We start from the raw sequence: 22,860 nt of genomic DNA on the forward strand, positions 1-22,860 counted from the left end.
GTATGTTCTTGTAAGATCGTCTCTGCTCAAAAAGGAGACAAAAACCTCTGTCTCTCAAACTTACCAGGTTTGAAGTCATATCATCGTCCATGATCTGTGTACCAGTGGAAGACAGCCTGTAAACTACGTCATCACAAGATACCAGTTATCTTGATCAAAGGAACCGCCGCCATCTTCGAGTTCAATCTTTCATCGATGAAGTTGAATTGAGAAAGAAGAAAGAATCCACTTGAACTGCTTCATGTCATCGCTGGATTCTCGAACCGTCCAATATTTATTATTGTAGTAGTCTGAAGATCCGATTTCTCCATGATTAAACTGACTCAACGTCAAGCTCAAGAACAATTCTGTAATAAGAAACGGTGATTAACGGAGGCATTTAGAGGTAAGTTTATTTATTTATTGACTATTTATACCCGCAGGTGTAAAGAATGCAGAGCAATGTTTAGGGAGGCCGGTTAATTGCTTAATCTCACAGGTGTGAACACAACATGTGTTTCTCCGGGTTTCTCTGCTGACAGATGTTTGTCTATTGAAAACACGCTTGTTAAAAGTAATCTACATCACACAGATAGGCCTATACACAGAATAACCAAAGCAGTGTTTACGTTATACTCCCAGGTGGTGAGAAGCAATTATGGTTTTGTGTCATAAGCCATTTTGAGGTATAGTGGCCATATCACTGCTGCATAGATGGTTTGGGTAAACTTGTCGTCGTCATCAAATCCAAACCCTGCACTCTTGGTGTCCATCATACTTCAAAAGGGCTAATGTAGTGTGTTCGAATCTTGGTCGTGACACACACTGTCACACACTTAGTTATATTAATTGCTTCTCTCCACCTGGGAGTATATAATGGGTTCGTGTGAGGGTAACGAATGTGGACATGAACGGTTAACAACATGTACACAAATTATGTGGCTGTCGGTGCTGCTGCATACTCCACAGGAGCTGAGATAGTTTCAGGAATACTCGGGGCGGGGCCTGATGAACAGGGGTTTTGATAAAGCAATTTCTTACTATCATTGATTGATATCATTATAATTTATTTTATCAAAACTATGTCATACATGTGTCATTCTGTGAAAAGGCAAACAAATACACACACAGAACAGCAAACAGCAACTTCACCGTGACTAATTAACAGTAAATCTGCTTAGCAGCATTAAGCAGAATAGCAGTCCAGATGGTACTTGAATTATGGTATTTTGACTGGTAATCATGTTCTGGTAAGCATAATCTTGTAGTGGTGAGCTTATTTTGTGTTGCTTTTAAGCAGCTCTATAACATTTGGCCCTGATCGACGGTCTGACCCAAATCTATGAAGCTGTTAAGCAGAAAATACTGCTTGACAAGTTTCTTTGCTAAGCAAAAGTCGAGTCGGGCACCAGCCACATCAATTCAAACTAAATGCAATTTGGGTTGGTAACCTGATTCTGCTAAGCAACACTAGTCTGCGTTTAGCGAGTGCTTACAGGTCATTTGTGTGATTGTTTGGCCCCGATCGAAAATATTCCGGTAATTCGGAAATGAAATTGTGGCATGCAGATGCAAGGAAAGTGGGGCTCAGACTAGTATAGTACGCAGGTGCTCTGCCACAATTTGCATAATTAACCGGACTTGTGTCCTATTCAGTGATGTTCGATTTTTACAATTACTTAAAGGTATAGTCATACAAGCCTGATACTTCACGGGGGCAATGAATGCGACTGCCTCCATGCTCTCGGTCATTGCCTTTATGCCCTTAAAAAAGTCCAGCAGAAATTTACATTTTTCTTCATAGGGTGTTCTTTATCGAAAACAAATCATAAACAGGTCAGGGGGCAATTTCATAGAGCTGCAAATTCGCTTAAGCACGAAAATAGCTCGCCTATTTTACACATGTTACTGGCAAAAATTTCATGCCATATTCATTGTTTGTGACTGGTATTTAGCTGTTGTTTACTTAGCATAACAATTGAGTGGAGTCTTGGCCGGTAATTTGATTTTACTATAGGCAATAAGTTTTGTTTTGTTTTATTGTAACGTCAAGCTGATATTAATAGAGGTACATTATATAGAAAGATACGGTAAACGTTTCATGTGAAAGTTTCAGCTGATTACAGTTTCTACTTGATGAGAAAACAGCAAAAAACTGTGAAGGTATTTCCCCAAGAACGTCAAACCCATCTACGTTTAGTGAGTTGACAGCGGGTACCAACCGCATCTCTGACCACAGCATTTAAGAACGGACACCAACCCGCAGAAATCTATGAAAAGATTCACACATGAATCATTTCTCAGACTCGAAAGTTTTGAGGTTAAAAATAATCCAAAACCCTATTGTAATACTTCGAGGAAAATCTTTTCTCAAAATAGTTTATACAATTAAGAGCTGCAGTGCTAATGAGTTTATATATTAATTATTTGTTGTATATTAATTGTTTGAGTGTTTCACAATGTACGACCCTTATGGGAGGAACGGCTACTATAATGGAACAATGAACAGCCTACATTGAACTATTAAATGCACTATTAAATTGTTAGCATACAAATGTACTTGGTAACAAGCCATGGTGGACAGCTGTTGATAGTATCAAACACTGGGAGAAACGGATCCCTCTGAAGTAACGTAGTTTTTGAGGAAGAGGGAATTTCTCACTCAAAATAAAATCCTTCAGCTGAAACCTTCTATTTGGGCATCTGAATGCACGCAAAGTAATGCAATAAGGTGTTTTTCTTTCTTTATTCTCTTGCAACTTCGATGACCAATATTGAGCTCAAATTTTCACAGGTTTGTTATTTTATGCATGCGTATGTTGAATTACACTAAGTGAGAAGACTGGTCTTTGACAATTACCAATAGTGTCTAGTGCCTTTAAGTAACCATTATGTACAACCATAGAGAGTTGCACCTATTGTACCATAGAGTAAGAACCTTTCTATATGGTACAATAGTGCAACTCAACTTGAACACTCAAAACGACCCCCCTTCCCCTCGATCTCGGACTCCACCCATCCCTAGCCATAGGCTCAATAATTATGACGGCTTCTACTTTGTCGGCAACGACACATCACATAAAAGAAAGGCAGCTTTACATCTTGCCCAACCAAGAATGAAGAAATGATCCTCTATGCCTGGGAGTGCAACTCACTTTTCCCAGGCTGTGAGATGAGAGCTGCTCTCTCTCTGAGTGAGACCATAGCATCTGAGCCCATTTTTATGGAGCTGCTTAAGCAGAAAATATTGCTTAGCAATTTTCTGCTTAGCAGCAATGAGCAGGATACCAGTCACAAATTGTACATGCGACATGGTAGTTTGACTGGTAACCTTATTCTGGTAAGCGTAATTTTGTTGTGCTTAGCTACTTGTTGTGCTGAAGCAACTCTATGAAGTAGAGCCCGGAACCCAATTTCATAAAGACTGTAAGCACAAAAACTTGTTAAGCACAGAAAAGTGTTGCTTAACAGAAACAGATTATCTACCAAAATTACATTGGGTTTACACTGTTGTGATTGATGCCACACTCAATTTCTGCTTAGAAAAGAAATTTGTCAAACAGTATTTTCTGCTTTACAGTTTCATGAAATTGAGCCCCCTGGGCCCAATTTCATAAATCATTATAAGCAAAAACATTCTAAGCACGAGATAGTACCGCTTTTAGTATGACACAGGTTACCAGCCAACATTACATTAAGTTTGCATTGTTGTGGCTGATGGCCCACTCAATGTTTGCTCAGCAAAGAAATTTGCCAAGCAGTATTTTCTGCTTAACAGCTTTATGCGATAGGGCGATGTGATCATGTGATCGGTTGCGAACAACATCGAAAAAACACACTGATTGCAAAAGGCTCATCCATAGACTACCGAGTCGCAAAACACGATTAGCGGGAAGGGTTCTATACTACGTGGGGATAAGGCAATCGGATGCATGTTTCATGGGTTTATATTAGTAAAGGGGCTATGCTCTCCACGACAAACACAAAAAACAGTGTGTGGCTAGTAGCTGTTCCTGCCTCCATTAAAAATCAACGCAACAAAAGAATGGCTGACAGAGCATGCAAGGTCTGGGTTCCTTTTCATTATTAAGTAATAATCATATGAATGCACTCAAGGACACGTTGATGCTGACTGTATCTAGTGCTACGAACTTGAACTTGAAGAGTTTCCGAAACCCACGGCCGAACTCAGGTTCGGGTCTTTGTTCCGAAATAGTCCACATCCCAATGTCATAGAGCTGCCTAACAGAAAATGCTGCTTAATATCAACAGGTTTCTGCTTAGCAAACATAAGCAAGATACCAGTCACAGATTGTACATGTGACATTATGGTATTTGGCTGGTAACCTTATTCTGATAAGCATAGTTTTGTTGTGCTTGCATCTATAATGCTCTGGTGTTTCTGAGTCAGCAGAGTGTGGGTTCGAGTCCCACTTGTGTCATTGAGCAAGATACTTTACCATGTAGCTTTGTACTTCGAATGGGACATTAACCTGTAGGTCCCGTGTACTAGGATTGGTTAGTGCACAGAACCCTGAACACTTATCGTGAAAGCGTAGCGGTTAAGTTTCTAGTTCACAGAGCAATCACTGTATTTCCTCAGGCTTGCCAGCTATAGTGATCAAGTTCACTTAAGATGCATCCTTGGTTTCATTACCAGAAATATATAATAGTATAATAATAATAATACAGCGTATACAAACAAAATTCTATAATCTAAGGAGAGGGAATATGCATTCTGCCAGTAGGATCAATTTTCGGTTGAGCTTGAACGAACAACATAAGAATTTAATACATTTCGCGTTTCTTTTCCGAATGGAATTAGCTCCTGGAGAGATAAGTCCATCAGACGTCTTTGAGCAGAAGGTTCTTTGAAAACCTAATCTTAAATCACTGCTTTGCTAGGTAAGATTCAATGAAGACGCAAGCTAAGATGGTTTTTGTTTTCATCCATGTATAACACAAATTGAGTGTCTGCTTATAATGAAATTGTCACTTGTCTTGGGTTTTGGGTGCAGTCTTGAGGTTTGACTGAGAAGCTCAGAGACCTATAGACCTTTATCACTGCCTCTATCTTGGTCATGTTCCTCGTATCAATAATGAATGCTAATAACCATTTTGAAAATAGGAACCAGACTATTTGTTCTTCCAACCTCGGTTTGGTAACATTGATGTCAATGGGAGAAATTCAAGATGGCTGCACCGTGATAAAGATCATATATGGAATACATTTTCTCTCTATATGTATATTGCTAATGGTTTTAAAGATTCACATGTCAGAAGGTAAAGTTGATTCTGTAACTGATCGTGTACAAGAGAAGTAAGGCCAAACAAGAAAAAAACATGTTTAGCGTCCCCACCCGCTTCCTTTTTAAAGAACGTCTCATTCTTTTTCTTTTTTTTAGTAATTAAATGGATTTTCTTCTTTTTCTTTTTCCATACAAAAGGATACTTTTTTACCAATCTCAAAATTATTTCCCCTTTTTTCAAAAAGCGCAGCCGGTGATCTTGTCGGGCGGCCATTACAAACAACCTCCTCCTTCCCTTTTTCAAAAAGGCAGGACGCTAAACGTGTTTTTGTTTTAATTTGGTCTAAAACTGGATTGATATGTGTGTGAGCGGACAGCATCTGATAAGGTTACCGCTGGAATACACTCCTATGAAAACTCGTTCGATCTTTCTCAAGACTTCCTCCGTGGTTAACCCAAAACCAAATACAAATTTAGGTTTGTTTTTTCCAGTCAGAAAAGCAGAAAGACAAAGTCTAGAGTAGTAAAGTGTCCCTCCCTAGTTCATTTCCGCATCTTTCCCCCGCGGTTATTTGAAGAGTGGAACTCCTGTTGCACTGACGTCACAATTGTAGAGATGTGGCACTCTCCACCTAATGCATCTGTACCGGTGTGCCCGGGGGTGCTCGCCTGCGGGTTTAAACGGGTAAGAACTGAGGATGGCTGGCTTAGTATTACACACAAGCAGGGTGGGCCGGGTATGAGTTTTAATGATCCAATCGCTCAAATGTCGTGTGATGTTAGTTAAATAATGAATCTAAATCATTAGTGAGACGAAAACCGAGCTGTTTTAAGAGATAGAGTCTAGGGTTGTGTGAGCTAGGCGTGTGCCTCTGTGGTTACCCATGTCGTCTGTCTTTATAAATAATGGAGCGAGCCCATTGGTCTGACGTGTGATCAAACAAATTGAGTGTATGTAAAACAACCGAGGTTTTAAGTGGCGCAGAATTAATGCATGGACACTAGAATGTTTGATACATGATACAATTTGTGCATTATAGATGCTCTGTGGTACAATCTAAGACCAATTAGAGGCATTGATAAAGGAGACATTACAACAAGCTTTCAAAATTTGAGATTTTGGGGGATTTCGGCAAAACTTTTATTTTCATGAAAAGTTAAGGAAACATAACAAAAAGCTTTCATGTTTGAGCTTTTTTGATTTGGGCAACACTTTGAGTTTCATTAAAAGTTATAGTGCTTTGTTTAAACATTTCAAAATTGAAATGAAAAGGTATGTGTTGTTGAACACAAAGCCTTAACGAGGTGAGGTGAGGGGCCCTTGAGCGTGCCCCAGAAAACTGTGTCTTCTAGATGCTCTGTGGTACAATCTAAGGCCAATAGAGGCATTCGTTGAAGGAAACATAGCAATAAGTCTTCAAAAATTGAGCTGTAGAATTCGGGCCTTTTGGGTTTGGGCATATACACTAGTTTTCATTAATGAGCAATACAATTAAAGTTAAAAGGTATGTGTAATTGTTTGCTTGCAATGTTAAGCATGGTTTACGAACAAAGGAAAAACTCTGAAACAATGCCAGTGGATATGGCGTCAAAGAGAACACAGTTGATACGCCCTAATGGGGCAAGGCTTAGGAAATCAAAGGACAACTTATAGTTGGAAAATGAAATCTTGGTTAAATTCTTTATAATCAACCACGTGATCGTCATTTGAATAATATAGCGCACAGAGGCTGGGCTAATTTTGTGTGACTATTTTACAATAATACTTATAAAGAAGCTCACTGGAAATAGAAAATATATAAAAAGATTGAAGCAATTCCCAACCGAAATATCTTCTTAAGAAACACTTCAAGGGAACTATAGCATTTTGAGGGCCTCCAAAATCACCACAACCGTTTTATGGCAATCGAAATAAGCTCATTTTAAACATTACTATTGAACACCCCCAGACACAAAATAGTTGTCTTGATGGTCTTTGATTGAAAAGCATCGGGATAGAAAACAATGAGGTATGGGTTCCATTTAAAAAAATCACAGTAGATTAAAATGATTTGACGGCAGTGCATTTCGCTCCTAACAGCGTAATGAACATGACCTTCTATATACACAAACCTCGCATAAGTACGCAAGCAAGGTAGCAGAGTGCATGGGTTTAAATGACGTGGGAAGGGGAAGAGGGAGGAATTATACAAGAAGAAAAAAAAATGTGTCACAAGCAATAATAAATAAATACCACTTAAAATGACAATTTCAGTTGAATAAGACAGCAATGAAGACAATGCACAATCAAATTAATACACATTGAATCACAAGCAACATAATGGTTTTACAAAGTGAAGTGAACGTAGCTTTAAATAAACCAAGTGATGTTTTGAAAATTACGTTATTTATGTCCCATGTTTTCCAACCCTAACCCAAACAGTTATAAGTATTACAAATCAATACACAGTTTTAACGCATTCAGGTAATCGATTCCACAGCCCGACCATCTCAAACAAAGAGAAAAAAAGCCCCCCTGACAACAGACATAGCAATCTACCTTAGTTTCACTTTCTTTAGAAGAGTTCGATTTTGTTTTAGAAGTATCGATTAGGTATCAGTCAGCATTCCTCAAGTGTTATGGGTATATAGGTCATGTTTGAATCGGTTGTGAGAAACGGAGAAATGCTAAACGGATGTTTGAATGATCGTGAACGAGTCGCTCTTCTCTGTCGATGAAAATCACCCAAAGCGATCGGGCGATGTCCCCCGAGCAGATTGCTTAAAGACCCAAGACGACGTTTCAAGTTTAACATCTTTAGTCGAGCTCACAAATCGAGTTGTTTGATGACTTAGCACACACGTCGACAGTGAATGATCATCCCACTGGTGCCCTAAATGCTATATTGACATGGTGCCATGACAACCGAGCAAGTAGAGAAGAAAGGGGAAGGTTGGTTTTGAACCTTTGATTCATCTGAGAAAACATTCAACGGGGAAAATTCGTCTAATAGGAAAGTGAATTATGGTCTTCGAGGATGAAGAAACGGTAAGATAAGGCCTGGTGAAACAAAACGCAAGATAAACAGACTGAAAACAGGGATTATTTGTGTGTATTATACTGGCATTAAGGTTTACCCCCTTCTTATTGAAGGGGTGGGCAGGGGATGCAGACAAGATTCATGCTCACAGAATCATCTAAATGAATAAAAACAAATATTTATTATCGTGGGAAGTGTGATAAGTTATCATGTACGTGTACGATTAGTTTTGATTGATCGTGTACGTACACGATAAGATAGATGCTTTTTTAAAATTCATATGGCGGTAATACGGTTACGTAAAAATGTACGTAACTCTCCCCTTAAAGACACTGGACACTATTAGTAATTGTCAAAGACCAGTCTTCTCACTTGGTATATCTCAACATATGCATAAAATAACAAATCTGTGAAAATTTGAGCTCAATCGGTCGTCGAAGTTGCGAGATAATAATGACAAACAAAAAACACACATGTCACACGGAGTTGTGTGCTTTCAGACGCTTGATTTCGAAACCTCAAATTCTAAATCTGAGGTCACCCTCGAAATCAAATTCGTTGAAAATTACTTTTTTCTCGAAAACTACTCCACTTCAGAGGGAGCCGTTTCTGACAATGTTTCATTATACTACCAACCTCTCCCCATTACTTGTTACCATTTAAGTTTTTATGCTAATAGTTATTTTGAGTAATTACCAGTAGTGTCCACTGCCTTTAAAATGTCTGTATTAATTTTGGCTTTCGGTGTAACCACTGACCGCGAGAGATTGCAATGTCTCTGGCTACACACAAAGAGGTATCTAATCATGCATAAAGCATGCAGGAAAAGAATATGCCAAATTGCCCAGGTGCGCGTTTTGAATTATGTCCGTTCCTTTATGATTTTAATCTAATAATCAAAACAATAACTAGCTATAGTGAATCGGGTATACGGCACTGAAAAAAAAATGCTACTTATTTATGCATTTTTATACATGCGTTATATTGTATCCTTGTGTCAAGATAATAGTAGTGGCCATGGTATTAATGTAGGTAAAATTCCATGCGACTGGTATGTTTACTGTCTATGAATAAAGATAAGGTACGGTATTTTAAATGTTGGAGTTGGAGCTACTGGTATTCGCAGAGTCCCTGCGTGAATATGACGCCTTGGCCATACTGAAGTGCTTACTTTATTAGAGATTTAATAATAGGTACATTTGAAATGTTTGAAATTGCCTTGCCAACATTATCAAAATTGTACATTATCTTGATTCATAAAAGAAGTACATACGAACTTGCTATAGCAGCAATTAATACAGACATTTAAATGAGTTTATGTTTTTATGATAATAATAATTGTTATGAATATTAATTGTGTCGGTTTTTCTTTTTTGTGTGCCTTTGTAGGTTTTTATTGCCTCGGACGCCATTGGATCTGATCAATATTTATACGATGTCAGTTTACGAAAAGTATGCTTATCAGTATGCAAAGGCGGTTAATACACGACCAGTTCTGCAAACATGTAGACTATTGATGTACTTTATTCTGATAGCATTCTATTTACCCCCCCCCCCAAAAAAAAAAACAAAAAAAAACAAAAACAAAACATTATTATCATAAAAACATATAGAAAACTCATTAAAATGTCATTAAAAAATTGATTAAAAAATTCGCTACCAGCAAGAAATATGTTACAAAATTAAAAGTTGCACCTGTAGTACAAAAGGGAGAAGTTACCAGTCAAAACCCAATAACCAATTTAGTCATATAAAAAGAAAGCCATGGTTGTCAAACATATAAGTCAACATAAATATTTATTGCACAAAACCATAAACTGAACCATACCATAAGAAAAGTGTGCAAAATTGCAGCAAACTAAATGATACACTGCAAAAACCTACATACAAGGGTGTTAAAATTACCACCGCGGGTGTTGTTTCACTAAGGTACAAAACAAAATCAAATATACACCAATGGTGTTAAAATAACACTTTGGGCCCAAACAATCTCATTCATTGGTGTTATTTCAACACCTACGATGTTACTTTCGATTCTTTTTTTCAGTGTCTATATCTGATGAGTGAAGAATTATGTTTGTGAATCTATACTCATGGGAATTTGAGAAATTGAGTGAGAAAAAATTCCTCAGTGATTGCATACAACAATTGACTTAATATTTCTACTGACGTAATAACCTACGTCACATATCAATGTGTATATTCAATATATATGGCATTCTTGCGTATATTCGAATTTTGTTGTTTTACACAGTTATTTACAATTTGTTTATCAAGTCATGCAAAACCAATTGCATTTGTCCACACAGACAAAAGATGTGTATCTCACGGTGGCAAGGCGATATCGAAATGTTCTCGCGGGATTGAGATTTTATCACGAGATTACATGGTATAGCCGCAAGATAAAGAAGCGTGCAATACCATGTTCTTAATTTTCGATGTCACTTCCCGAGCTCCGTAGTAATAATATAACAGAATCACGCTAAACAATAATAGACTTGCGAAGGTCACACAGCACTCTACCGTGTCATATGTTGCGAGTCTTGTATCGTCAAACGGCTTCAAGATGCAACTTTGTGGAAAGACACTCTACAAGAAATATTTAAAGTTGTGCACTTGCTATATAACTTTCCTTTGGGGAGATATCTGTGTACGGGCTTAGACACCTTGCTGACGTCACATGTTACTATAATGTGCACACGGGAGTCAAATAGACCCGTGACGTCACACGCCCCAAAATAGTCCCTCTTACTGAGATCAATGAAGAGCTATCATTGGCTGAGAGTCGTGAACCGCACGTACACGTTCTAATGTTTGTCATAAAAAATGGCGGTCATTGGTATAAACAGTACACGTATATTACCACCGGTGCATTAGTCTTTTTGAGGTAAAGCGGACACTCCGTATAGGAGTGCACCGTTTGGTTTTGGTGTTTACAGACAAATTTACCCAAATTCAAAAGTGTCACATGGATGTTTTGAACATCTCAAAATAGCTTATTGCCTAAACTATGCAGTAGGCCTTGCACATACAGGTACGCCATACTAAGAACAAATTACGCCAAACCTCATGAACTTGTATGTAAACCCACCTTGTTGTGATGTACTTAACAAATAATGTAGAGTTCATGGCTCTAGCACGATTATATGGCTATGCACCATGCGTGCTAGCACGAACCCAAAAGTATGATTTCCTTCAGAGATGTACCCAATATATCCCGGGTGAACAACTTGTCAGACATTTTAAGAAAAATTCCCTTTATAAAAAAGATAATCAATCTTTGACATGACAAGGTAATTTTCGTCTTGTAACGGGCAATTTCATTGGAAAATCTTACAAATCTGTGGGAAGGGGCATCACTAAAGCCCAAGACCAGTGCACCAAGGCCAAAACCAGGGCCCAATTTCATAGATCTGCTAAGCAAACAAAGTTGCTTAGTATAATATTTCTTCCATGATAAAAACAGGATTACCAATCAAATTTCCATTTGTTGCATTTTGCTTGTTGCCTATCCCGAAATTCACGTGGAAATTTAGTTGGAAATCCTATTTTTATCAAGGAAGAAATTTCATGCTAAGCAAATTTGTGTGCTTAGTAGCTCTGTGAAATTGGGCCATGGGCACCAAGGCCAAGAGCAGGAAACTAAGGCCAAGTAAGGGCAACGTAGACCATGGCCCAATGTAGTTTTAGGTCTGTTTCAACAGGTTGGTTGTATGAGCAGGTGATTGGAAACTAGATGACGAATGATGCATCATATCAATTTAAAATCGTCAGTGATTCATTGGAAATAAAATACTCAACCAACGAATAAGCCACCATTAAACATGTTGAAATACTACTACCAGACACACAAGAAATTCCCACTAGAGAACATACCTCCTTTCTTTAATTATCGCTTCTTGATTTGAGCAATAAATGATTTTTTTCTCTATCGCTCAAAGTGAAATTATTATCGGTGAATATACGAACAGGAGCCCGAAACTCATGGCCGCTTTAATTACATCCAGCCTCCGGACTCCGAACGGAGAAAAAAAGTGAATCGTTTCATTAAACGCCAGCGGGTACAATTCACTTGGTTATCCGTCAAGCTCCGTGCGCCGCTTCCGCTACTTGCTTGATTCACAATTTCAGTCGCGGTTTTTTTTTTTTTGCTTTCAGTTTGTCATTCTCTCCCCTAAAGTCACCCGTTTTTTTTTGGCTTTTTCTCAGTCTTCCTTTTCCACATCCATGTCTGACGCAGGACTTTGGTAATTCAATTTGGCTTGTTCGGTTGGGTTAACGCTCTCTGCATGGCCGTACAAACCACCCAGTCCTACATAGAACCCCTTGTTGAATGTTGATTACACATCCCAAACAAAAAAACTCCAACAAAATTTCCTTATCTCGCAAAATTTCAACGCTTGAAAAGTTTGATTAAAAAAGGGGCGCTCTTGTTTTAAAACTCCCTTTACTCATCCAAGCCACCATTTGAGCGAGAGAGTTTGATGACTCTAGGCACTATGATATTTAGCAGGCGGTAATAATTTGATTAAAACCATAATTCGACTGAATAGCGGGAAACATTGTACTCTATTGGCCAACGATGAAAAAAACAAATAAAATACTCAAGCGAGAACATATGAAGTTGCTTTATGAGGCGAGGATTGAGTCATATCATTTTGTTCCAATGGATTTTCAAGGTCTACAATAATCATCTTGATGGATAAATGCAGATGTACTTTCAACCAAGGGTATAGGAGGATTTGAAGCACTGTTTGTGCCTTCGGAAGTCAGTGTTGTGGTCAAGACCAGGCAGTTTGAGACTAAGACCATGAACAATAACAATATCAGTCTCGACGAAAATACAACTACATTGTCTCGGAAGTCGAAACTTGCCAAGTATTTTGTAGAAAACAATTCTTTATTTTGTGATAACTGGTTGTGTTCATTAATTTCGGTTTTACCCGCACACCGATGCGTGTTAGCACTGTATACTCAGTACTTTCCCGAGTTCCTTGTAGAGGCATATTACTTTGGTGGGATTCGAACCCACGACCTCTGCAATTCTAGAGCAGTGTATTACAAACTAGACCACATCTATTAAATGGTTTTTATTAATTTTGGTTTTGCCAATAATACACCAATGTGTGTAAGCACTGTATACTCAATACTTTCCCGAGCTCTGTGGAAAAAAAATTACAGGCATATTACTTGGGTGGGATTCGAACCCACGACCTTTGCAAAGAACAGTGTCTTACCAATATACCACATCTATTAAAATGATTGTGTTTATTTAACAGGACTGTGAGGAAATCACTCCCCTCAGTGCCCGGAGTTTCTCCGCTCGGAGCCCGCCCCTCTCGCCGTCTCAAATCACCATCGACCCGGCTCGCTACAACCTCCCAGGTATGCCCGACTCCAACCACCACACACCAAACGTCGCTGAGAGCGAGAAACTCGCCCTGAATCAGAGCAGCGAGAAGAAGTCGAAGTACACGTACTCCACATGGGGGAGATTTAACAACAAGCGGGCGTGGATGATATGCCTGGCGGGCTTCATACTCGATATACCCTTCATGGGAATGGTCATGAGCTTCGGTGAATTACTACTGCCGTTGTTGGACACCTTTGGTGGTGGGACAGCTGCTATCAGTGAGTATTATACGCCATATTGTTTCCTTCTACTATAAGACCATTGTAACCAAACCGAGGCTTGAAGGTACTTTAGCCATAATGGTTGTCAATGCATATACAATAAACATTACAATTTGAGACTTTGGAACGCTAGGTGGCAGCAGACTTTACCAGGTAAATTTCCATTGTGTGGGGTGTTCTGAGCATGTGCACATAACTGAGAACTGATTTTACTCACAGAGTGATATGCATAACACAATGGGTATTGCAAAAAGGTCTTTGGCAATCTACCTGGTATGTCTGCTGCCACCTAGCGTCTAAGAGTCTCACATTCACAGTAATACACACGTTCTCAAAAATGCATTATTAATCCCTGCGCGTAACAGATCCCAAGAGACACAAATTTCCTTGTTGGGATGGGCACCCCAGTCTTTATATAATTCCCCTATGGAGTCATTTTGCGTTCCCTTATAGTTCTTTTGCCCGTGGTCTCCATAAATAAAAGGTACCGTTTTCATCCACATTTGTTTCTTCTTATAGGTTGGGTGGGTTCAATAGCGTTCGGTATGGCATACGTGGGCAACCCAATCTCGACACCCCTCTACAACCGCTTCGGGTGCCGCTGCGTCTCAATGGCCGGGGTGTTCTTGGGTGCCACAGCCCTCTTCATCTGCTCCTTCGTGACAGAGTTCTGGTGGATGTTCGCCACCTACAGCCTAATGTTCGGCTTCGCCACCAACCTCTGCTATAACCCGCCGCTGATCCTAACTGGGGCGTGGTTCCCGGTCAAGAACCATGTGCTTGCAACCTGTGTGCTAGTCGCTGGAATCCCATTCGGTAAGTCCAGATACAGGACTCAGTATTTTAACTTGAATATCTCAGCTGGCGAAGATTACGTAAGGCCATGGACCAGTCTCATAGAGCTAAGCTGCACGAATTTATGTTGTTGTTGTTGTTGTTGTTGTTGTTGTTGTCGTTGTTGTTGTTGTTGTCGTTGTTGTAGTAGTTGTGTGTGGCCCTACTCAAGCGAACAAGAAAGCTAATAGTTAGTGAACTACAGCGAGAGTTCATAAATTGTGAGAAAGGGGGTTTGTTTAAAAGCACATTAAACCCAAGATTTGAAAGAGTGTATTCTGCTTGGACTACAACGACTGAAGTAGGTAGTCAGGTCCAGAAATTTGCAAAGGATGGAATGAAGGATCACTGATTATGAATAGTGTCTGACAATATTAATTTTGGTTAAAAACCAAAATTAATATTCTTTATCCCCGATGCAAATTTAACATCTATTATGTCTGACATTATGTCATGGGGTGATTCTTGAAAACTAAAGAGGATTAGAATAAATTCACTCTTCAAAAAATATATGGTGTCTTTCGTGGTGATAAAACAAAATTCCAGTTTTGTTTCTCAGCGATTTGCCACCCGAAAGCCCCATCACGTCTTTAATCCTACACAAATACAGAAGCGTGTAATGAACACGTAGACGAAATAATAATGTGCAATCTATCTCCAGGGATACAACATCGCTCTGGTATATTGCTTGCTCGAAATTGCCAAATTTGTCTGACATTTAATTTAAAAAAACAAAAAAAAACGGAGCAATTTTGTTTGTTTAATCTTTTTTCCCCTCTATTTTACGATCCCCGATGGCGAACAATTGAAAATACTACATCGAGTCATTTGCCTCAATCTTTACGCAATGAAAGACGCAGGCCCCGTTTTCAATTTGTTTTCTCGGACTGTCTTTATTAAGTTCCCATCGATTTGAGTCCTCCCGTTGCCGTGGAAACGGAGTAGTACGGTTGGAAGGAACTGTAAAGGATGTAGTTGTTCTGTAAACAGCGCTGTCAGGCGGCAGGGAACAATCGTACTGACGTACCGTTAAGCTGCCAGTGTTCTCGCCAGGTCACCTGTATAGACCACGGTGTATGGGTGAAGTCAGTTAATTGGTGCATCAACAAGGAATTATTGTTGCGGAGGACGGGGTCATAGGTCACGGTCAGTGACCAATTTCACAGAGATGCTTAATTACAAAAAGTAGCTTAGCACAAATGCTTACTATTACAAGGTTACCAGCCTGAAAAAAAACATACCACGTGTACAATTTGTGACTGGTATGCTGCTCATAATTGCTAAGCAGTGATTTTTAAGCAATATATTTTCTGCTTTAATAATGAAACTGGGCCCTTGCGAGAAATGGTAGCAAACTCCCATCTTGTAGAACGGAGCAGGATGCGTTTAATGAACCATTGTCACAATCTTGGTCTTGTTCCCTGTATGCAATAGCAGTAATGAATGCAAGTTTCGTTGTGTAAAAACGAAGCCAGACTCGAATTTAAAAGCGAGGTTCAACTTGTCTGCTCCGAAATGTAAGGTCTTGCAAGTGCAATTTCTATAGATTTTGTAAAACTGCTTTTGCATATTTTGGAGCTCCTGGTAAATGGGGTTTATTGATCAAGAGTGGAATTTATTCAGGGCCCATTCATAAAGCCTGTAGGCACAAATCTCGCTAAGCAAAGAAAAGTAATTGCTAAACTTAAACAGGTTTTACCATCCAAAATTACATTAAGTTTACATTAATTATAGTCATAAATTTGTCCAAGCAGTATTTTCTGCTTACAGCTTCATGAAAAATAGGTCGTGTGGTGTAAGCACAACACCATGCTTAGCACCAACAACGCTTGCTTAGCTAAAATTGGTTTATACCAGCCAGAACACCACAGTTACAATTGCTGCGACTGCTACCACAGCCATTTCTTGCCTAGCCAAAAAATTTGCTAAGCAGAAATTCCTGCTTAACAGCTTCATAAAAATTGGCTCTGGTCATTGCGAATAATAATGTGAAATTTTCATTAAAAGAACTTACAGTACGAATTAATAAAAGTGGCTTCTTATGGTCTATAACGCACATAATGGCACTCATCCAGTGACGCTCAAGGCGCTTTAAACATACAATTTTTTTCCTGCAAGGTATGTGAGACTCGTTTGAATTACCTATCATATAGGAATTGGAAACTTACTACCGCTAATAATCTGGTTAAACCGATTATGGCACGGGGAAAAAAAGCTACGAGGTAATGCAACGCCTAAAGGAGTATAATATCGATTTCTGCCCGGTTGGTCCATAATTAATGCCTTATATTATTACAAAATGTTCCTTCTTTGCGATCAAATATTTATCGTGATAAGCTTCGGAGTGTATTGATCGGGTAGAACGAAGAGTCTTGCGTCGGTGCGAAGATCAACAGCATGAGGGGCATGGTTTTTATGAAGCTCGATCCTATGGTGCTCTTGAAGTGCCATCCAACTTTTTATCTATTGAGATCCTGAGTTGATTTACTGCAGGATGACGATATCATAAACGGAAAGATGACGTCATTTTATAAGTAGAATATCGTCTCCCAGACTATTTATCTCTGGATGACGACATCTTGAAAGGAGGAAATTGTATTCCCAAGATAATTTACGGAGCCCTGGAAGTGCCATCCAACTGTTTAATTGAGATCCTGAGATAATTCTGTATGGATTATGACATCGTCACATACCCTGATTATGCTTACCAACAAAAAGTTACCAGCTACAATACCATGTCCCATGTACAATTTGTTACTGGTATCCTAATGATTATTGCTAAGCAGGGATTTTTTAAGCAGGGATTTTTAAGCAGTATTTTCTGCTTCATAAAATGTGGCCCTGGTTGTTTATCATATTTAGTAAAACATGTTTTTTTTATGGTATCTGAAGACTTCACTTACATCCGCCCTTCAAAATGGTATTCCATGTGTGCGCCATCACGGTGCGGCCATCTTGATTTTCTCTCATTTGAATCAATGGTACCAAACCGAGCCTGGAAAGAGAAATAGTCTGGTTCCTTGTTGTACAATGAATATTAGCATTCATTACTGTTATTGGATACAAGGAACATGCCCAAGATGGTGGCAACATGGTTATGGTCTACTTTGTTGCAGTGTGGTGTCCAGTTCACACTACTATCTATCTATAGTTCTTCTCACCCCTTAAAGAAGACACCAGACTAATTTGCCATCTCAGCCTCGTTTTGCTCATATCAAAATGAATGGGGGAAAAAATCAAGAAATCACCCAATGTGTCTTTAATACATCTTGATGTTGTGTCTGAGATCAAAATGAATATCACAATGACCCCAACATTCGCTCACTGGGGCTTGTCAAGACGACTAGCCAAGGACAGTTTGGATCTATACCATGTGTGTAACGTGCCCTATATAGACAAACTAATAGTGCAAATTACATTAAGAGCGCCTTTTGAGTACTGCGGGTAAATTTGATGAGAGAAAAAAAAAATGCGCCATCACCAGTGCTTCGTTCAAAGATAAAAATCTAATTAAATGAAACAAAAACTCCCTTCAGGAGTGTCCCAAATGACGTACGGTTGCCCTAGCAACGGATGACACAGTAACCTCAAGATTATGACTGACCCAAATTAACGCTCTTTTTCCCGCGTTTATTAATTGTGTAATTTCCATGCAGATATTCTCTTTAGAACCTATGCGTCCTGGGGTAATACTCCATCCCCTAAAGGGAAGCGGGTTTGTGTTATAAGCGATGTCGGGTTGTGTTTAATGAGAATTTTACACAAAGGAAGGTGTAGGCGACTGAACTAGGTCATGAAGTATAATAATGAAATAAGGTGACCTTTTCTGTGACAATTTGCTCAAAATAAAGCGATGCAACCGCGGTATTGAGTGAAAAAGGCACAAATTAGGGAAGTGAAGCAGGTTGGATAAGCATTTACACCCACGGCCGAACCTTTTAAGTTGAATTTGTTTCAACTTGTAACTTGTTTAAATGTTTTAAACTGTTGAATTTTCTCTGCGAGCGACAGGTAAATTGTTGTTGTTGTAGTTGTTGTTGTTGTTGTTGTTGGTGGTGGTGTTGTACGGTGTCATATAGCTGTATCGTTTTATTTCGACTGCATTTGGACAACTAAATCACCCGAACGTAAATGTTGTCATTTTCATATTATGTGGTAATTTTTCAAAATAATTTTTTTAAATAAAATAATAATTTCAACAAAAAGCAAAAACAAAACCACAAACCCAAAACAGGCCCCTTTCACGAAGGCAATAGACGCAATTGCCCTCGTTGCCCTTGCTCGTTGTATTGGTGTCCTTGTAAATGCTACAATAGAAACTTACAATTCCCTCAAAGATGTGCCCTTTATAACAAAGGAGAGCGCAACTTGATGCCCTTGCCCTTGAAGTGACTAAGCAAAATCCACAAAAAAATGTTTACTTATAAAGTGAGTGTTTCTTTTTTTACAAAAAAAAGATACTACAGTAGATCACTCTTTACTAAGAATCTTCACTTAACAGAGGCTCAACAAATATGCTAAACCATTTTTTGTTCAATCCACAAAAACTGCACTAATGACCTATAGTTCTCAGAGCAGAAGATTACTGTTTTGTTAATGTTTGCTAATTTTTGGCGGGTCTTCTTATCTTAAATGTTTTATTTTGTTAAATTTATTTATTCGCACAGGTTCTTTAGTGATGAATCCGGTTTGTCAAAGCCTTGTGGAGACTATCGGCCTACGAAACACATACCGAACGTTAGCGGCGCTATCACTAGTTATTGGTATCCCGTGTTGTCTAGTCTTTAAACAGCCGCCAATGGATACGGAAGATGAAGACACCAGGTCGCTAGAGGGCAGCATTGAGAGCGCTGAAGTTGAAGGGGCGTGGCTCTCGGAGATGATAAAACAGGAGGAGTTACCGGAAGTAAGGAAACTGTTTGGTGTACGAACTTCACTGTGGCGTGATCCCATTTATATACTCTATATGTTTGGGCAGCTCTTCAAAGGAATTGGATATGTGTTCCCATTTATACATTTGGTAAGTTCGTTAGTGGACAACATGTTAAAATTAATTACCGATCTATTATTTTTTTGTACCATTCTAAAAATTAATGGCATTACAAAAATTACTTGGTTGGAAATAGCAGATTTTGTAAGACACTTTCAAAATCATTTCATTCGAAGTAATGTGGTAATGGAAAAACGGCATTACTTTTTATCCCGCAAAGTGGCGCATTGCCTTAGAGTGTATTAAAATATTGCTGACCACATTTAGTTCAAGACGTTGTTCATTATCACTCAACTATTGTGTATGCAGTGTTGAGTGATTGTAGGCCGTATGGGTTTATGGTTTTACTAACTCAACAAGAACGTCTTGAAGCAAGACTACCCACTGTCGTGAAACTGGTTAACTTTAATCTTTTGAGCACACAGACAATACAAACTGAAAACAAATTACTCTATAAGTTGAGCGTGCGTAGGCTGTATGGTTTTTGGTCTTACTAACTCAACAAAGACGTCTTGCAACAAGACTATACCCATGGTCGTGAGATTGGTTTACTTGAATTTTGTTTTCCTTACAGACGATACAAATTGGATCAACATCTAACTCTCGATTTACTGGTATACTGTTTTCATTTTAGATAAGTTTCATGGACAAGATAGGGATTGAACCGTCTTCGGGGTCCATCATCATGACAGTGAAGGGAGCCGCCGATATGGTGGGCCGTTTCTCGGCAGGGTTCATGGGAGAGAAGCTACCATTCCCACTCATCCATATTTACGTTATATGTCCCGGAGTAATGGCCGTCACTACGTATCTCTGCACGTATGCTAAAAGTTTTATCGACATGTTTTTCTACGCGTTGGGTAAGAAGCTTTCCTTTTTTTTTAGAGTCCTTACTTTTGTCTTTTCATTTTGTTCTTTCAGTCCAGTGTACATCCTTCCCCCCTCTTCCCCTTTCCATGTTCCCAACACACGTCAATAGTATTGAAAAAGGTAGCGTCTATTAAGTGTGCACGTAAAAAAGCACTACACTCATGACCCTATTTTCTTTTCTTTTTCTCAGTTGTTTTTTCTGTGAACGAATTTTGAAAGATGATACATGCTACTATTAAATTATAAATTCAAACACAACAATTGTTTATCCATGGCCGATTCACTTTAAATGTTTAACTAACAACTTATATCGAAACGAAATGAAAGCTTATAACTTTCTCGATACAATAATAACAGCTACTTCAATTTTAGACCTAGATTTCGGGAGTCAGTTCGGCCCAAAAATTTGAGTGCATCCTTACTAACAAAATTGTACAATAATTAATTGAGTTAAAGTACAATGGTAATTGAGTTAAAGTACAATGTAGTATTTTTTTTCCACAGTGACTGTAAGACTATATTTTTAAATGTGATTTTGTTTTGTCTCCATACAAAACAGCTATAGGTTACTTCAATGGTGTATTCAATGCGCTTCTATTTTCCACCACTACGTCCTTATTTGACCGGGAAGCAGCGAAGGAGGCGTGGTCGTTCTGCCAGGTTCCCCCGGGTATTGCTATCATCATTGGGCCTGGAATCGCTGGTAAGTGCTCGGTCTCTTTGTCACCCCTGAGTCGGGGTAAAATGGGTCACATAACCCTATCTCATAGCTGCTTATCAGCTAATCGAACGATCACACTTGCTCTTTCGTGGTGATGGAGTTAATTCGTTACTCGGTGAACACTAACTTTGGTGAAAGTTTTATCACGGTGTAAAATATAGGCTCTATTAACTCCATGTGAGAACAGGAATTGTAGTCTGGCAGCACGTTTAAATCTCATTCATGTTTCCCATTGGTTATATCTGTGCAGGTTTTATTTATGACATCAGCCGGTCCTACATCGTCGATTTCTACGTCAACACAGCCGTCTTCGAAATTGCCATGGTAACCTTCCTCCTGGTACCCGCCATTCAACTGTGCAGGCGAATACGAGAGAAAAGAAAAGGCGGTTCGGACACCGACAACATTATGGAAATGGCGCGCTTTGAAAGAGAGCGGAAAAACAATATGGCGAATGGGTATCAAAGCATGAAGTAATGGTGAAGAATTAGCCGTGTGTGAATCATCATCGCGGTAGCGCCCTCTTTTGTTTTCATTTCGCAAAGTGAGAAAAACGAAATCGAGACTAAAGGGAACAAGTGTGTAAAAATGTCCATGCTGCAAAAAATAAATAAGCACCTTTTTAATATTAATGGAAAGTTGACGCAGCCTGATATACTTAGGCTACATTATTATTATAAGATCAATAATTAAACAAGAATAATGTTGCAAAGTGCTTTGGTTAATGTAAAAGTAACAACATTGTCTTAAGTTCAATTGTAAATCTCGAACGATTTACCGTAAAGGGATACTTTTGAATTTCGTGATTTCAGAAAGAGCTAAAGATTAATTATCTGTTGTTAAGATGTGCGATGTGACAATACAAATCACTATAAATGGCAATTGTGGCAACTCATCTTACAATGAAGATTGCTGTATAAAACCTGCCCTTCGCCTAAAACAGTCACGCCATTGCAAACAAAAATGCCGTTTAAAAGTGTGTATTATTTCTTGCGAAATACTTGTGTAAAATTCACTGTAGATAATACGGTTTAGTTCATATTTTGGTTAGAATCTTTTGGGTAATGGAAACAATTAGTGTAATGAAACTTACAGCGAGCACCCCACATTTTCCATTGTTCTCGTAGGTGAAAACAATGGGAAGGCCGGTTCGTCCAGTTGTGTCAACAGTAAAAATCCATTTTCTATATTCAGGAAACACTAATTTTTATCTAAAGAGTTTTAACGGTTTTATGATTAGCCAAATAATTGCTAGAGAGTCTAGCGAAGGTGCAGTGAGTTGTTTAAAATATAGGTTATAATGTATAGGATAACCATGGGATAACATACCTCTGATGACATAATGCGTCTTTGTACGAAGGGCGCCCTCTGTCATAAAGAGGCGCAAAGGTCGATTTAAATTATGTGTTGGTGTAACTTCAAAGAGATTGAGTCCTCATTATGAGTTTTTTTTTTTTTTTTTTTTTGGGGGGGGGGGGTTAACAAGTCTCAAAATCTTCAAATATTATGTTTTGTCACTTTGTATACCTGGGTTTGTATATTTGTTTTGTTCGCTAACGTTTT

The 22,860-nt window shown here is 38.8% G+C and overlaps 1 protein-coding gene across 3 annotated transcripts; it reads left to right on the top strand.

The window, feature by feature from the left end:
- On the top strand, positions 1-22,752 carry LOC139952355 (monocarboxylate transporter 13-like). 3 transcript variants are annotated; one of them, XM_071951469.1, is made up of 7 exons: positions 1-385; positions 13,528-13,879; positions 14,402-14,698; positions 19,384-19,736; positions 20,341-20,566; positions 21,136-21,279; positions 21,548-22,752. In XM_071951469.1, exons 2-7 carry the CDS (start codon positions 13,636-13,638, stop codon positions 21,772-21,774), a joined length of 1,491 nt encoding a protein of 496 aa, XP_071807570.1. In that variant the 5' UTR covers positions 1-385; positions 13,528-13,635; the 3' UTR covers positions 21,775-22,752. The 3 variants fall into 3 exon arrangements, with proteins under 3 accessions (XP_071807570.1, XP_071807569.1, XP_071807571.1); XM_071951468.1 differs by lacking the exon at positions 1-385 and adding an exon at positions 7,908-8,256; XM_071951470.1 differs by lacking the exon at positions 1-385 and adding an exon at positions 13,043-13,126.
- Positions 22,753-22,860: the final 108 nt, after the last annotated feature.

Source organism: Asterias amurensis, chromosome 20 (genome assembly GCF_032118995.1).
Source record: "Asterias amurensis chromosome 20, ASM3211899v1".
NCBI classification, from domain to species: Eukaryota; Metazoa; Echinodermata; class Asteroidea; order Forcipulatida; family Asteriidae; genus Asterias; species Asterias amurensis.